We start from the raw sequence: 17,754 nt of genomic DNA on the forward strand, positions 1-17,754 counted from the left end.
CGCTTTGGACAAAGAGAGAGAGACATATGTATGTATTGGGACATATTATTTGGACTGCAGCTCCCACCATTCCCAGCAAACACCATCAGGCCTGGAATAATATTATTTGGACTGCAGCTCCCAGCCTCCACTGCAGTAGCCTTCCCACGCCAACAGAGGGCGCCTTGGACAAAGAGAGAGAGACATATGTATGTATTGGGACATATTATTTGGACTGCAGCTCCCACCATTCCCAGCAAACACCATCAGGCCTGGAATAATATTATTTGGACTGCAGCTCCCAGCCTCCACTGCAGTAGCCTTCCCACGCCAACAGAGGGCGCCTTGGACAAAGAGAGAGAGACATATGTATGTATTGGGACATATTATTTGGACTGCAGCTCCCACCATTCCCAGCAAACACCATCAGGCCTGGAATAATATTATTTGGACTGCAGCTCCCAGCCTCCACTGCAGTAGCCTTCCCACGCCAAAAGAGGTCGCTTTGGACAAAGAGAGAGAGACATATGTATAATGTATGTATTGGGACATATTATTTGGACTGCAGCTCCCACCATTCCCAGCAAACACCATCAGGCCTGGAATAATATTATTTGGACTGCAGCTCCCAGCCTCCACTGCAGTAGCCTTCCCACCCCAAAAGAGGTCGCTTTGGACAAAGAGAGAGAGACATATGTATGTATTGGGACATATTATTTGGACTGCAGCTCCCAGCCTCCACTGCAGTAGCCTTCCCACGCCAACAGAGGGCGCCTTGGACAAAGAGAGAGAGAGACATATGTATGTATTGGGACATATTATTTGGACTGCAGCTCCCACCATTCCCAGCAAACACCACCAGGCCTGGAATAATATTATTTGGACTGCAGCTCCCAGCCTCCACTGCAGTAGCCTTCCCACGCCAACAGAGGGCGCCTTGGACAAAGAGAGAGAGACATATGTATGTATTGGGACATATTATTTGGACTGCAGCTCCCACCATTCCCAGCAAACACCATCAGGCCTGGAATAATATTATTTGGACTGCAGCTCCCAGCCTCCACTGCAGTAGCCTTCCCACGCCAACAGAGGGCGCCTTGGACAAAGAGAGAGAGACATATGTATGTATTGGGACATATTATTTGGACTGCAGCTCCCACCATTCCCAGCAAACACCATCAGGCCTGGAATAATATTATTTGGACTGCAGCTCCCAGCCTCCACTGCAGTAGCCTTCCCGCGCCAAAAGAGGTCGCTTTGGACAAACAGAGAGATATATATGTATAATGTATGTATTGGGACATATTATTTGGACTGCAGCTCCCACCATTCCCAGCAAACACCATCAGGCCTGGAATAATATTATTTGGACTGCAGCTCCCAGCCTCCACTGCAGTAGCCTTCCCACGCCAACAGAGGGCGCCTTGGACAAAGAGAGAGAGACATATGTATGTATTGGGACATATTATTTGGACTGCAGCTCCCACCATTCCCAGCAAACACCATCAGGCCTGGAATAATATTATTTGGACTGCAGCTCCCAGCCTCCACTGCAGTAGCCTTCCCACGCCAACAGAGGGCGCCTTGGACAAAGAGAGAGAGACATATGTATGTATTGGGACATATTATTTGGACTGCAGCTCCCACCATTCCCAGCAAACACCATCAGGCCTGGAATAATATTATTTGGACTGCAGCTCCCAGCCTCCACTGCAGTAGCCTTCCCACGCCAAAAGAGGTCGCTTTGGACAAAGAGAGAGAGACATATGTATAATGTATGTATTGGGACATATTATTTGGACTGCAGCTCCCACCATTCCCAGCAAACACCATCAGGCCTGGAATAATATTATTTGGACTGCAGCTCCCAGCCTCCACTGCAGTAGCCTTCCCACCCCAAAAGAGGTCGCTTTGGACAAAGAGAGAGAGACATATGTATGTATTGGGACATATTATTTGGACTGCAGCTCCCAGCCTCCACTGCAGTAGCCTTCCCACGCCAACAGAGGGCGCCTTGGACAAAGAGAGAGAGAGACATATGTATGTATTGGGACATATTATTTGGACTGCAGCTCCCACCATTCCCAGCAAACACCACCAGGCCTGGAATAATATTATTTGGACTGCAGCTCCCAGCCTCCACTGCAGTAGCCTTCCCACGCCAACAGAGGGCGCCTTGGACAAAGAGAGAGAGACATATGTATGTATTGGGACATATTATTTGGACTGCAGCTCCCACCATTCCCAGCAAACACCATCAGGCCTGGAATAATATTATTTGGACTGCAGCTCCCAGCCTCCACTGCAGTAGCCTTCCCACGCCAACAGAGGGCGCCTTGGACAAAGAGAGAGAGACATATGTATGTATTGGGACATATTATTTGGACTGCAGCGCCCACCATCCCCTGCAAACACCACCAGGCCTGGAATAATATTATTTGGACTGCAGCTCCCAGCCTCCACTGCAGTAGCCTTCCCACGCCAAAAGAGGTCGCTTTGGACAAAGAGTTATATATGTATAATGTATGTATTGGGACATATTATTTGGACTGCAGCGCCCACCATCCCCTGCAAACACCACCAGGCCTGGAATAATATTATTTGGACTGCAGCTCCCAGCCTCCACTGCAGTAGCCTTCCCACGCCAAAAGAGGTCACTTTGGACAAAGACAGAGAGTTATATATGTATAATGTATGTATTGGGACATATTATTTGGACTGCAGCGCCCACCATCCCCTGCAAACACCACCAGGCCTGGAATAATATTATTTGGACTGCAGCTCCCAGCCTCCACTGCAGTAGTCTTCCCACGCCAAAAGAGGTCACTTTGGACAAAGACAGAGAGTTATATATGTATAATATATGTATTGGGACATATTATTTGGACTGCAGCGCCCACCATCCCCTGCAAACACCACCAGGCCTGGAATAATATTATTTGGACTGCAGCTCCCAGCCTCCACTGCAGTAGTCTTCCCACGCCAAAAGAGGTCACTTTGGACAAAGACAGAGAGTTATATATGTATAATGTATGTATTGGGACATATTATTTGGACTGCAGCGCCCACCATCCCCTGCAAACACCACCAGGCCTGGAATAATATTATTTGGACTGCAGCTCCCAGCCTCCACTGCAGTAGTCTTCCCACGCCAAAAGAGGTCGCTTTGGACAAACACACACACACACATACATATATATGTGTGTGTATAATGTATTTATTGGGACATATTTGGACTGCAGCTCCCACCATCCCCTGCAAACACCACCAGGCTTGGAAGAGGACGGTGTTCGGCTGCAGGGCCCATCATCCTGGAGTAGACCTTCACCATAGACTTCCTCTCCAAAAGAGGAAACTTTGAAAAGAGTTATAGATATATAGGTATTGAGATATTCGGACTGCACACCCCATCATCCCCTGCAAATTATTTGGACTGCAGGTCCCATCATCCCTGCAAAGACACACTCCAGTCTGGAATGCATTTGGACTGCAGGTCCCATAATCCCTGTGAACATACTCTGGTCTGGAATGTGTTATTTGGACTGCAGGTCCCATCATCCCTGAAAACAAAACCCCGGTCTGGAATGCATTTGGACTACAGGTCCCATAATCCCTGTGAACATACTCTGGTCTGGAATGTGTTATTTGGACTGCAGGTCCCATCATCCCTGAAAACACATACACCGGTCTGGAATGCATTTTGACTGCGGGTCCCATCATCCCTGCAAAGATACACCCCGGTCTGGAATGCATTTGGACTACAGGTCCCATCATCCCTGCAAACACATACCCCAGTCTGGAATATGTTATTTGGACTGCAGGTCCTATCATCCCCTGCACCCTCCAGCCAGGAGGAAAGTTCAGATCCTGGAGGAAGAAAAGAAATCTTAAGTATATTTATTCGCGCATTGGGATATCTTATTCGGACTCCAGCTCCCATCCTCCCCAGCAGCAGCAGCCTTCCTTCTCCAAAAGAAGAAACTTTGGAAAACGACATATATATACATATACTGGATATATTATTTGGACTGCAGCTTTCATCGTCCCCGGCACCGCACTCCAGGAGAGCGGGACTTGACCCACAGTTGCAGCCATCGCTCTCCAAAAAGGAAAAGAAAAAACGGGAAATCAGATACATTTGAATATATTATTTGGACAACAGCTCCCATCATCCCCTGCAAACACACTCCAGTCCTTCGACTTCAGCTCCCACACTTCCCTGGAAGCCCTGCCAAGACTTTGAGGGAAATTGCATGGCTCTATATTCCCTGGACTGCTGATCCCATCATCCCCTGCATGCCATTCCTCAGGAGATCTGGACTGGGGCTGTGATGGCCAACAATAATGCTTTCATTTTCAAAACAGATTTTAAAACTTTGGAAAATATATGTGTGTGTGGTTTTTTTTGGAATATGTTCTCTGGGCCATAGATCGTATGATTGCTTTCCAAAATTTGAAAAGTTTTCAGTTCCTGGTTTGAAAGTGTTATTTCCTGTTTGTGGGCTCCTACCTTTGAAACTACAGTAGAGTCTCACTTATCCAACATAAACGGGCCGGCAGTATGTTGAATAAGCAAAAATGTTGGTTAATTAAGGCGGGATTAAGGAAAAGCCTATTAAATGTCAAAATTACATTATGATTTTACAAATTAAGCACCAAAACATCATGTTTTACAACAAATTGACAGAAAAATCAGTCCAAAACATGGTAACGTTATGTAGTAATTACTGTATTTACAAATTTAGCACCAAAACATCGCAATGTATTGAAAGCATTGACTGCAAAACAATGGCTACTAACAAATTGACTACAAATAACGATAGAACTGCATGAAATGAACTTACAGTAATAATAATAATAATAATAATAATAATAATAATAATAATAATAATAATAACAACTTTATTTATATACCACCCTATCTCCCGGATGGGACTCAGGGCTGTTTCCAATCCTAAAAACAACACAAACATTACATAGCAACATAATAACACATTATTAAGCAAAGTAAAATAATACAATTATAGCAATAAATAACACTTACATGACCTGATCAAGGGGACGGGAACCATAAACCCAATACAGTAGAGTCTCACTTATCCAACGTTCTGGATTATCCAACGCATTTTTGTAGTCAATGTTTCACCCACATCTATGGCAGGCATCCTCAGAGGTTGTGAGGCATGGATAAACTAGGCAAGGAAGGTAAATATATATCTGTCCAGGGTGTGACAAGAGTCCTTTGTCAGTTGGAAGCCAGTGCTAATGTTTCAGTTAATCACCCTAATTAGCATTGGAAAGTTTTGTCTCTTGCCTGGGGGGCATCCTTTGTTCAGAGTCATTAGCCGTCCTTGGGGCTCCTCTGCCCTCAGAGTGTTGCTTCCCATCTACTGTTCTGATTTTTGAGTTTTTTTAATACTGGAAGCCAGATTTTGTTCATTTTCTGTTGAAGTTGTCCACATGTTTGTGGATTTCAATGGCTTCTCTGTGTCGTCTGACATGATACCGTGTTTCCCTGAAAATAAGACAGTGTCTTATTTTATTTTTTACTCCCAAAGATGCGCTAGGTCTTATTTTCAGGGGATGTCTTATTTTTCCATGAAGAAGAATTTATATTTATTGTTGAACAAAAAAAATTTAACATTTATTCTATACTGTACAGAAGTTGTCATCACAAACCAACTTAACTAAACCAGACAAACTGTGACTCCTGTCAAGAATTTCTTGCTATTATCATTATTTCCATATACAACTGGTATGTAAGCTGCCCCGAGTCCCTCTGGGGAGATGGAAGCGGGGTATAAAAATAAAATTATTATTATTATTTTATTGTATGATACAGCAAACAAGATAGATATGCTGGGTTTCGTATCACAAAATCACAAGTCAAACACTTCCCAAGTGTCTAGGACTGTGTGATGTATTATTATTATTATTATTATTATTATTATTATTATTATTTTATTATGTACATTTACCAATCCTGCAGGCTCTGGTGTTTTGTTTGGCGGGCATGCTTCCAAACAAAAACTTTGCTAGGTCTTACTTTCGGGGGAGGCCTTATATTTAGCAATTCAGCAAAACTTCTACTAGGTCTTATTTTTTGGGGATGTCTTATTTTCAGGGAAACAGGGTAGTTGTTGGAGTGGTCAAGCATTTCTGTGTTCTGAAATAATATACTGTGTCCAGGTTGGTTCATTCTTTCTTTCTTTCTCCAATGCGGATGTACTCATGGATTGCTTAGTGCAGGGGTCCCCAAACTAAGGCCCGGGGGCCGGATGCGGCCCATCGAAGCCATTTATCCGCCCCCCACAGCACAAGGGCAGAAGGGGGTTGGGCTAAATGATCCAAGGGGTCTCTTCTTCTCTTACAACCCTTTTATTATTATTATTATTATTATTATTATTATTATTATTATTATTATTATTAAACATTGAGGCTGGGTGGCCATCTGTCAGGGATGCTTTGCTTGTGCTTTTGGTATTCAGAGGCAGAAGGGGGTTGGACTAAGGGTCTCTTCCAACCCTCTTTTTTATTATAAGTATGACACAGCAAACAAGATAGATATGCTGGATTTCATATCACAAAATCACAAGTCGAACACTTCCCAAGTGTCTAGGACTGTGTGATGTATTATTATTATTATTATTATTATTATTATTATTATTATTATTATTATTATTATTGTATGACACAGCAAACAAGATAGATATGCTGGATTTCATATCACAAAATCACAAGTCGAACACTTCCCAAGTGTCTAGGACTGTGTGATGTATTATTATTATTATTATTATTATTATTATTATTATTATTATTATTATTATTATTGTATGACACAGCAAACAAGATAGATATGCTGGATTTCATATCACAAAATCACAAGTCGAACACTTCCCAAGTGTCTAGGACTGTGTGATGTATTATTATTATTATTATTATTATTATTATTATTATTATTATTATTATTATTATTGTATGACACAGCAAACAAGATAGATATGATGGATTTCATATCACAAAATCACAAGTCGAACACTTCCCAAGTGTCTAGGACTGTGTGATGTATTATTATTATTATTATTATTATTATTATTATTATTATTATTATTATTATTATTGTATGACACAGCAAACAAGATAGATATGCTGGATTTCATATCACAAAATCACAAGTCGAACACTTCCCAAGTGTCTAGGACTGTGTGATGTATTTTCGGATGATGCGTGCAGATCCCAGCAGGGTAGCCTTTTGCAGCTGGCAGATCGTAATTTTGTCAATGTCTATTGTTTCCAAATGCTGGCTGAGATCTTTTGGCACAGCACATTTATTATTATTGTTATTGTTATTATTATTAACATCGAGGCTGGGTGGCCATCTGTCAGAGATGCTTTGCTTGTGCTTTCAGTGCATAAAGGCAGAAGGGGATTGGACTCAATGGCCCAAAGGGTCTCTTCCAACCCTCTTTATTATTATTATTATTATTATTATTATTATTATTATTATTATTATTATTATTAACATTGAGGCTGGGTGGCCATCTGTCAGGGATGCTTTGCTTGTGCTTTCAGTGCATAAAGGCAGAAGGGGATTGGACTCAATGGCCCAAAGGGTCTCTTCCAACCCTCTTTATTATTATTATTATTATTATTATTATTATTATTATTATTATTATTAACATTGAGGCTGGGTGGCCATCTGTCAGAGATGCTTTGCTTGTGCTTTCAGTGCATAAAGGCAGAAGGGGATTGGACTCAATGGCCCAAAGGGTCTCTTCCAACCCTCTTTATTATTATTATTATTATTATTATTATTATTATTAACATTGAGGCTGGGTGGCCATCTGTCAGAGATGCTTTGCTTGTGCTTTCAGTGCATAAAGGCAGAAGGGGATTGGACTCAATGGCCCAAAGGGTCTCTTCCAACCCTCTTTATTATTATTATTATTATTATTATTATTATTATTATTATTATTATTAACATTGAGGCTGGGTGGCCATCTGTCAGAGATGCTTTGCTTGTGCTTTCAGTGCATAAAGGCAGAAGGGGATTGGACTCAATGGCCCAAAGGGTCTCTTCCAACCCTCTTTATTATTATTATTATTATTATTATTATTATTATTATTATTATTATTATTATTAACATTGAGGCTGGGTGGCCATCTGTCAGAGATGCTTTGCTTGTGCTTTCAGTGCATAAAGGCAGAAGGGGATTGGACTCAATGGCCCAAAGGGTCTCTTCCAACCCTCTTTATTATTATTATTATTATTATTATTATTATTATTATTATTAACATTGAGGCTGGGTGGCCATCTGTCAGAGATGCTTTGCTTGTGCTTTCAGTGCATAAAGGCAGAAGGGGATTGGACTCAATGGCCCAAAGGGTCTCTTCCAACCCTCTTTATTATTATTATTATTATTATTATTATTATTATTATTATTATTATTATTAACATTGAGGCTGGGTGGCCATCTGTTAGAGATGCTTTGCTTGTGCTTTCAGTGCATAAAGGCAGAAGGGGATTGGACTCAATGGCCCAAAGGGTCTTCCAACCCTCTTTATTATTATTATTATTATTATTATTATTAACATTGAGGCTGGGTGGCCATCTGTCAGAGATGCTTTGCTTGTGCTTTCAGTGCATAAAGGCAGAAGGGGATTGGACTCAATGGCCCAAAGGGTCTCTTCCAACCCTCTTTATTATTATTATTATTATTATTATTATTATTATTATTATTATTAACATTGAGGCTGGGTGGCCATCTGTTAGAGATGCTTTGCTTGTGCTTTCAGTGCATAAAGGCAGAAGGGGATTGGACTCAATGGCCCAAAGGGTCTTCCAACCCTCTTTATTATTATTATTATTATTATTATTATTAACATTGAGGCTGGGTGGCCATCTGTCAGAGATGCTTTGCTTGTGCTTTCAGTGCATAAAGGCAGAAGGGGATTGGACTCAATGGCCCAAAGGGTCTCTTCCAACCCTCTTTATTATTATTATTATTATTATTATTATTATTATTATTATTAACATTGAGGCTGGGTGGCCATCTGTTAGAGATGCTTTGCTTGTGCTTTCAGTGCATAAAGGCAGAAGGGGATTGGACTCAATGGCCCAAAGGGTCTTCCAACCCTCTTTATTATTATTATTATTATTATTATTAACATTGAGGCTGGGTGGCCATCTGTCAGAGATGCTTTGCTTGTGCTTTCAGTGCATAAAGGCAGAAGGGGATTGGACTCAATGGCCCAAAGCAGGGGTCCCCAAACTAAGGCCCGGGGCTGGATGCGGCCCTCCAAGGTCATTTACCTGGCCCCTGCCCTCAGTTTTATAATATAATATTTTTATATCAGTTTTAGTAATATAATATATTGTATATACATATAATATTGATAATAATCTTATGTTATACAATATAATACTAATAGTAATACCATATAATAATATTAATTATATGTTATATATTACATATTATATAATAGTATAGTGGTATAGTTCAATATAGTAATATATAATGCTAATACTGGGTTATGCTAATAATATAATGCATTTTATGTACATACAGCTGCTCAGAGTCCCCTTCGGGGTGAGAATGGTGGGATATAAATGTAGTAAATAAATGCAGTAAATAAATAATTAATTTTAGACTTAGGCTCGGCCAAAGTCTGACATGACTTGAAGGCACACAACAACAACAACAACAATCCTAATTAACTTGACTATCTCATTGGCCAGTAGCAGGCCCACACTTTCCATTGAAATCCTAATAGGTTTATGTTGGTTAAAATTGTTTTCATTTTTAAATATTGTATTGTTCTTTCATTGTTGTTGTTGTTGTTGTTGCACTACAAATAAGACATGTGCAGTATGCATAGGAATTTGTTTTTAATTTTTTTCCAAATGATAATTCGGCCCCTCAACAGTCTGAAAGATTGTGGACCGGCCCTCTGTTTAAAAAGTTTGGGGACCCCTGGCCCAAAGGGTCTCTTCCAACCCTCTTTATTATTATTGTTGTTATTATTATTAATTATTATTATTATTGCTCAGTGGCCAACTATAGTCCGGCCCGTCAACAGTCCGAAGGATCGTGAACTGGCCCCCTGTTTAAAAAGTTTGGGGACCCCTGGCCCAAAGGGTCTCTTCCAACCCTCTTTATTATTATTATTGTTATTATTATTAATTATTATTATTATTGCTCAGTGGCCAACTATAGTCCGGCCCGTCAACAGTCCGAAGGATCGTGAACTGGCCCCCTGTTTAAAAAGTTTGGGGACCCCTGGCCCAAAGGGTCTCTTCCAACCCTCTTTATTATTATTGTTATTATTATTAATTATTATTTTTATTGCTCAGTGGCCAACTATAGTCCGGCCCGTCAACAGTCCGAAGGATCGTGAACTGGCCCCCTGTTTAAAAAGTTTGGGGACCCCTGGCCCAAAGGGTCTCTTCCAACCCTCTTTATTATTATTATTGTTATTATTATTAATTATTATTATTATTGCTCAGTGGCCAACTATAGTCCGGCCCGTCAACAGTCCGAAGGATCGTGAACTGGCCCCCTGTTTAAAAAGTTTGGGGACCCCTGGCCCAAAGGGTCTCTTCCAACCCTCTTTATTATTATTGTTATTATTATTAATTATTATTATTATTGCTCAGTGGCCAACTATAGTCCGGCCCGTCAACAGTCCGAAGGATCGTGAACTGGCCCCCTGTTTAAAAAGTTTGGGGACCCCTGGCCCAAAGGGTCTCTTCCAACCCTCTTTATTATTATTGTTGTTATTATTATTAATTATTATTATTATTGCTCAGTGGCCAACTATAGTCCGGCCCGTCAACAGTCCGAAGGATCGTGAACTGGCCCCCTGTTTAAAAAGTTTGGGGACCCCTGGCCCAAAGGGTCTCTTCCAACCCTCTTTATTATTATTATTGTTATTATTATTAATTATTATTATTATTGCTCAGTGGCCAACTATAGTCCGGCCCGTCAACAGTCCGAAGGATCGTGAACTGGCCCCCTGTTTAAAAAGTTTGGGGACCCCTGGCCCAAAGGGTCTCTTCCAACCCTCTTTATTATTATTATTGTTATTATTATTAATTATTATTATTATTGCTCAGTGGCCAACTATAGTCCGGCCCGTCAACAGTCCGAAGGATCGTGAACTGGCCCCCTGTTTAAAAAGTTTGGGGACCCCTGGCCCAAAGGGTCTCTTCCAACCCTCTTTATTATTATTATTGTTATTATTATTAATTATTATTATTATTGCTCAGTGGCCAACTATAGTCCGGCCCGTCAACAGTCCGAAGGATCGTGAACTGGCCCCCTGTTTAAAAAGTTTGGGGACCCCTGGCCCAAAGGGTCTCTTCCAACCCTCTTTATTATTATTATTGTTATTATTATTAATTATTATTATTATTGCTCAGTGGCCAACTATAGTCCGGCCCGTCAACAGTCCGAAGGATCGTGAACTGGCCCCCTGTTTAAAAAGTTTGGGGACCCCTGGCCCAAAGGGTCTCTTCCAACCCTCTTTATTATTATTGTTGTTATTATTATTAATTATTATTATTATTGCTCAGTGGCCAACTATAGTCCGGCCCGTCAACAGTCCGAAGGATCGTGAACTGGCCCCCTGTTTAAAAAGTTTGGGGACCCCTGGCCCAAAGGGTCTCTTCCAACCCTCTTTATTATTATTGTTATTATTATTAATTATTATTATTATTGCTCAGTGGCCAACTATAGTCCGGCCCGTCAACAGTCCGAAGGATCGTGAACTGGCCCCCTGTTTAAAAAGTTTGGGGACCCCTGGCCCAAAGGGTCTCTTCCAACCCTCTTTCTTATTATTGTTATTATTATTAATTATTATTATTATTGCTCAGTGGCCAACTATAGTCCGGCCCGTCAACAGTCCGAAGGATCGTGAACTGGCCCCCTGTTTAAAAAGTTTGGGGACCCCTGGCCCAAAGGGTCTCTTCCAACCCTCTTTATTATTATTATTGTTATTATTATTAATTATTATTATTATTGCTCAGTGGCCAACTATAGTCCGGCCCGTCAACAGTCCGAAGGATCGTGAACTGGCCCCCTGTTTAAAAAGTTTGGGGACCCCTGGCCCAAAGGGTCTCTTCCAACCCTCTTTATTATTATTGTTATTATTATTAATTATTATTATTATTGCTCAGTGGCCAACTATAGTCCGGCCCGTCAACAGTCCGAAGGATCGTGAACTGGCCCCCTGTTTAAAAAGTTTGGGGACCCCTGGCCCAAAGGGTCTCTTCCAACCCTCTTTATTATTATTATTGTTATTATTATTAATTATTATTATTATTGCTCAGTGGCCAACTATAGTCCGGCCCGTCAACAGTCCGAAGGATCGTGAACTGGCCCCCTGTTTAAAAAGTTTGGGGACCCCTGGCTTAGTGTGTACTTGCTTTTGCTTCTTCCTTTCCAGGGCGCATTTGGGGCCTCACCTGTCATCTCCCAAGGATGGGCCAAGCCGAAGACGTCGCGGCCACTTCCCAGGTGCCGGGGGAGCGTCTTCCCTTGCTGGCCCAAGCAGCACCGCCGACCAAGATCTACCTGAGCCAGGAGGAAGTGGTGCTCCAGGCTGGTTCTGGCCCCTGGGCCGGGCTCCGCAAGGCCCTCTTTGGCCTCCTGGGGGCGCTTTTTGGCGGCATGCTCCTCATGGCCATCCTGCTCTTGGTGACCATGCCACGGGCAAAGCCACCCCTGGCCTGGTGGCAGAGGGCCTCCTTCTATCACCTGCCCAAGACGGCCTTCCCGGACTCGGACGGAGATGGCCAAGGAGACCTTGGAGGTAGGACGACTAGAGCAGGGGTCCCCAAACTAAGGCCCGGGGGCCGGATGCGGCCCTCCAAGGTCATTTACCTGGCCCCCGCCCTCAGTTTTATAATATAATATTTTTATATCAGTTTTAATAATATATTGTATATACATATAATATTAATAATAATCTTATGTTATACAATATAATACTAATAGTAATACCATATAACAGGGGTCCTCAAACTTTTTAATCCGAGGGCCGGTCCACAATCCTTCAGACTGTTGAGGGGCCGGATTAATTCCGATGCACACTGCACATGTCTTATTTGTAGTGCAAAAACAACAACAACAAGAATAATGAAAGAACAACACAATATTTAAAAATAAAAATAATTTTAACCAACATACATTTATCAGGATTTCAATGGGAAGTGTGCTCCTGCTTCTGGCCAATGAGATAGTCAAGTTAATTAGGATTGTTGTTGTTGTTGTTGTTGTTGTTGTGTGCCTTCAAGTCATTTCAGACTTTGGGCGAGCCTAAGTCTAAAATGCATTTATTTATTATTTATTTATTTACTGCATTTATTTACTACATTTGTATCACACCCTTCTCAACCCAAAGGGGACTCAGAGTGGCTTACAAATTATATGTACATACAATATATTATATTATTAGCATAGCACAATATTAGCATTATATATTACTTTATTGAACTATACCACTATACTATAATATTATTAGTAATATAGAATATATAATTAATATTATTATATGGTATTATTATTATTAGTGTTATATTGTATTACATTATAATGTTATTATCAATATTATATGTATATACAATATATTATATTATAAAACTGAGGGCATGGGCCAGGTAAATGACCTCGGAGGGCCGCATCCGGCCCCCGGGCCTTAGTTTGGGGACCCCTGCCATATAATAATATTAATTATATGTTATATATTAGATATTATATAATAGTATAGTGGTATAGTTCAATATAGTAATATATAATGCTAATATTGTGTTATGCTAATAATATAATATATTGTATGTACATACAGCTGCTCTGAGTCCCCTTCTGGGTGAGAAGGGTGGGATATAAATGTAGTAAATAAATGCAGTAAATAAATAATTAATTTTAGACCTAGGCTCAGCCAAAGTCTGACATGACTTGAAGGCACACGACAACAACAACAATCCTAATTAACTTGACTATCTCATTGGCCAGAAGCAGGCCCACACTTTCCATTGAAATCCTAATAGGTTTATATTGGTTAAAATTGTTTTCATTTTTAAATATTGTATTTGTATTGTTCTTCCGTTGTTGTTGTTGATGCACTACAAATAAGACGTGTGCAGTATGCATAGGAATTTGTTTGTATTTTTTTCCAAATGATAATTCGGCCCTTCAACAGTCTGAAGGATTGTGGACCGGCCCTCTGCTTAAAAAGTTTGGGGACCCCTGGACTAGAGTATGATGCCACACAGGCCAACTTGGGCCCTCCAGGTGTTTTGGACTTCAACTCCCACCATTCCTAACACCAGGTAAGAGGTGAAGTCCAAAACCCTGGAGGGCCACCGTTGGACCAAAGACCATCAAGTCCAACCTTTTCTATCTGCCAGGAAGGAGGACACCAAGCACCCGAGGAGGAGATTCACTGACCAGTGGCTCTTACTATCAGGAAGTTCTTCTAATGTGTTGTCGAACGCTTTCATGGCCGGGATCACAGGGTGGTTGTATGTCCTTCAGGCTGTATGGCCATGTTCCAAAAGTATTCTCTCCTGACGTTTCGCCCACATCTATGGCAGGCATCCTCAGAGGTTGTGAGGTATGGAGAAACTAAGTAAGGAAAGGAAAGAATAGATATCTGTGTAGAGTCCAGGGTGTGGCAAGAGTCCTTTGTCACCGGGAAGCCAGCATTAATGTTTCAGTTAATCACCCTAATTAGCATTGGAAAGGTTTTTGTCTCTTGCCTGGGCTCTAACAAAGGATGCCCCCAGGGATCTTTCCAATGCTAATTAGGGTGATTAACTGAAACATTAATGCTGGCTTCCCAGTGACAAAGGACTCTTGCCACACCCTGGACTCTACACAGATATATATTCTTTCCTTTCCTTAGTTTCTCCATACCTCACAACCTCTGAGGATGCCTGCCATAGATGTGGGCGAAACGTCAGGAGAGAATACTTCTGGAACATGGCCACACAGTCTGAAAGACATACAACAACCCAGTTCTTCCTAATGTTTAGGTGGAATCTATTTTTCCTTTACCGAGGGGAAGGGAGAAAGAGAGGAAGGAAGAAAGAAAGGAGAGGAGAGAGAGAGGAGGAGGAGGAGGAGGAAAGAAAGAAAGGAAGGAAGGAAGGAAGGAAGGAAGGAAAGGAGAGAGAGGAGGAAAGAAAAGAAGGAAGGAAAGGAGAGAGAGGAAGGAAGGAAGGAAGGAAGGAAGGAAGGAAGAGAGAGGAAGGAAGGAAGGAAGGAAGGAAGGAAGGAAGGAAGGAAGGAAGGGAAGGAGAAGAGGAAAGGAAGGAGGGAATGGAGGAAGGAATGAAGGAAGGAAAGGAGAGAGAGGAGGAAAGAAAAGGAAGGAAGGAAGGAAGGAAGGGAGAGGAGGAAAGAAAAGGAAGGAAAGGAGAGAGAGGAGGAAAGAGGAAGAAAGGAGGAGAGAGAGAGGAGGAAAGGAAGGAATGAAGGAAGAAAGGAAAGGAGAGACGAGGAAAGAAAGGAAGGAAAGGAGAGAGGAGGGAAGGAAGGAAGGAGGAGAGAGGAGGAAAGAAAGAAGAAGGAGAGAGACGAGGAAAGAAAGGATGGAGAGAGAGGAGGAAAGAAAGGAAGGAGAGGAGAGGAGAGAGGAGGAAAGAAGGAAGAAGGAGAGAGAGACGAGGAAAGAAAGGAAGGAAAGAAAGGAGAGAGAGAGGAGGAAAGAATGAAAGGAAGGAGAGGAGAGAGGAGGAAAGGAAGAAAGGAAGGAGAGAGAGAGAGGGAAGGAAGGAAGGAAGGAAGGAAGGAAGGAAAGAAAGAAAGAAAGAAAGAAAGAAAGAAAGAAAGAAAGAAAGAAAGAAAGAAAGAAAGAAAAAGAAAGAGAGGAGAGGAGGAAAAAAAAAAGAGCACACATACCTGAGCAATGCCAGGTGTACAGTATATGCAAGACATTTAAAATAAAAATATTTCTGTAGTTAAAACAAAATAACCACGAAAACATGATACTCCATAAGCCCAGCTTATATGTATGGTATCTATAGATAGACAAGGCAGGAAAAACTCTGCTGATGTCCTTTTCGAAATGCACATATGCATTAGGTAAAGTTAAAGGTTTTCCCCTGACGTTAAGTCCAGTCATGTCTGACTCTGGGGATTGGTGCTCATCTCCATTTCTAAGCCGAAGAGCCGGCGTTGTCCGTAGACACCTCCAAGGACATGTGGCCACTGGCACGACTGCATGGAGCGCTGTTATCTTCCCGCCAAAGCGGTACCTATTGATCTACTCACATTGGCATGTTTTTGAACTGCTAGGTTGGCAGAAGCTGGAGCTAACAGCGGGCGCTCAAGCCACTCCCGGGATTTGAACCTGGGACCTTTTGGTCCGCAAGTTCATCAGCTCAGTGCTTTAACGCACTTTGCCACCGGGGCTCCTTATGTCCTTATGCATTAGAACAGGGGTCCCCAAACTAAGGCCCGGGGGCCGGATGCGGCCCTCCAAGGTCATTTACCTGGCCCCTGCCCTCAGTTTTAATAATATAATATATTGTATATACATATAATATTGATAATAATATTATGTTATACAATATAATACTAATAATAATACCATATAATAATATTAAATGTTATATATTACATATTATATAATAGTATAGTGGTATAGTTCAATATAGTAATATATAATGCTAATATTGTGCTATGCTACTAATATAATATATTGTATGTACATACAGCTGCTCTGAGTCCCCTTCTGGGTGAGAAGGGTGGGATATAAATGTAGTAAATAAATGCAGTAAATAAATAATTTTAGACTTAGGCTCGGCCAAAGTCTGAAATGACTTGAAGGCACACAACAACAACAACAACAACAATCCTAATTAACTTGACTATCTCATTGACCGGTAGCAGGCCCACACTTTCCATTGAAATCCTGATAGGTTTATGTTGGTTAAAATTGTTTTCATTTTTAAATATTGTATTGTTCTTTTGTTGTTGTCGTTGCACTACAAATAAGACATTTGCAGTATGCATAGGAATTTGTTTATATATATTTTTTTCAAATGATAATTCGGCCCCTCAACAGTCTGAAGGATAGTGGACCGGCCCTTTGCTTCAAAAGTTTGAGGACCCCTGCATTAGAATGTAATAATAATAACAACAACAATCCCAATGCAACCGTGCTTTGATTCTTCTCCCAAGGTGTGAGGGACCAGCTTGACCAGCTGTTGGAGCTGCCCATCCAGGGACTCATCTTGGGCTCCGTCTTGGAGGGCGATGTGGCCAACCTGAGCTGTGTGCTTCCTGCCTGTGGCGCTTTGGACCCATGGCGAGCGCTTCTGCGTGATGCCCGGAAGAGAGGTAAGGGGTTTGCATGTCCTATGCATGTGTTTGCAGAAATCGGGGGAGAAAGCATGACTTAGTAGCACAGGACATGAGAGCCGTGGTAGTAGTCCCTTGGCTTGCGCATTGGGCGTTGTGCCGTTCCCATGCTTTTTCCTCATCCAAATCCCCAACTTCAATCACCCAGAGATCCGAATACTCCTCGAATTCCCCATCTGTCAAGAAGAGATGGATCTGGTGGCCGAGCCCAACCAAACAAAGCAGCTTCTTAAGGTATCCATCTGTCTGTCTTCTGTCTATATCTACCGTATATACTCGAGTATAAGCCTAGTTTTTCAGCCCTTTTTTAAGACTGAAAAAGCCTTTCTTGGCCTATACTCAGGTGAGGGTCCTGGTTGGCTTATATTTGGGTCAGCTTATACTTGAGAATATATGGTACATTTAT

At 41.6% G+C, this 17,754-nt stretch overlaps 1 protein-coding gene across 2 annotated transcripts in view; it reads left to right on the forward strand.

Moving 5' to 3' along the window:
* The window catches only part of LOC103282584 (amino acid transporter heavy chain SLC3A2), a 35,166-nt gene that overhangs the window by 7,802 nt on the left and 9,610 nt on the right, over positions 1–17,754 (forward strand). For both annotated transcript variants that reach the window (XM_062962578.1, XM_062962577.1), the window contains exons 2-4: positions 12,427–12,792; positions 17,169–17,327; positions 17,497–17,582. In XM_062962578.1, coding sequence (XP_062818648.1) covers positions 12,462–12,792; positions 17,169–17,327; positions 17,497–17,582 — 576 coding nt within the window. In that variant the 5' untranslated portion in view covers positions 12,427–12,461. The remainder of the gene's footprint in view (positions 1–12,426; positions 12,793–17,168; positions 17,328–17,496; positions 17,583–17,754) is intronic.

Source organism: Anolis carolinensis, unplaced genomic scaffold (genome assembly GCF_035594765.1).
Source record: "Anolis carolinensis isolate JA03-04 unplaced genomic scaffold, rAnoCar3.1.pri scaffold_10, whole genome shotgun sequence".
In the NCBI taxonomy this organism is placed as follows: Eukaryota; Metazoa; Chordata; class Lepidosauria; order Squamata; family Dactyloidae; genus Anolis; species Anolis carolinensis.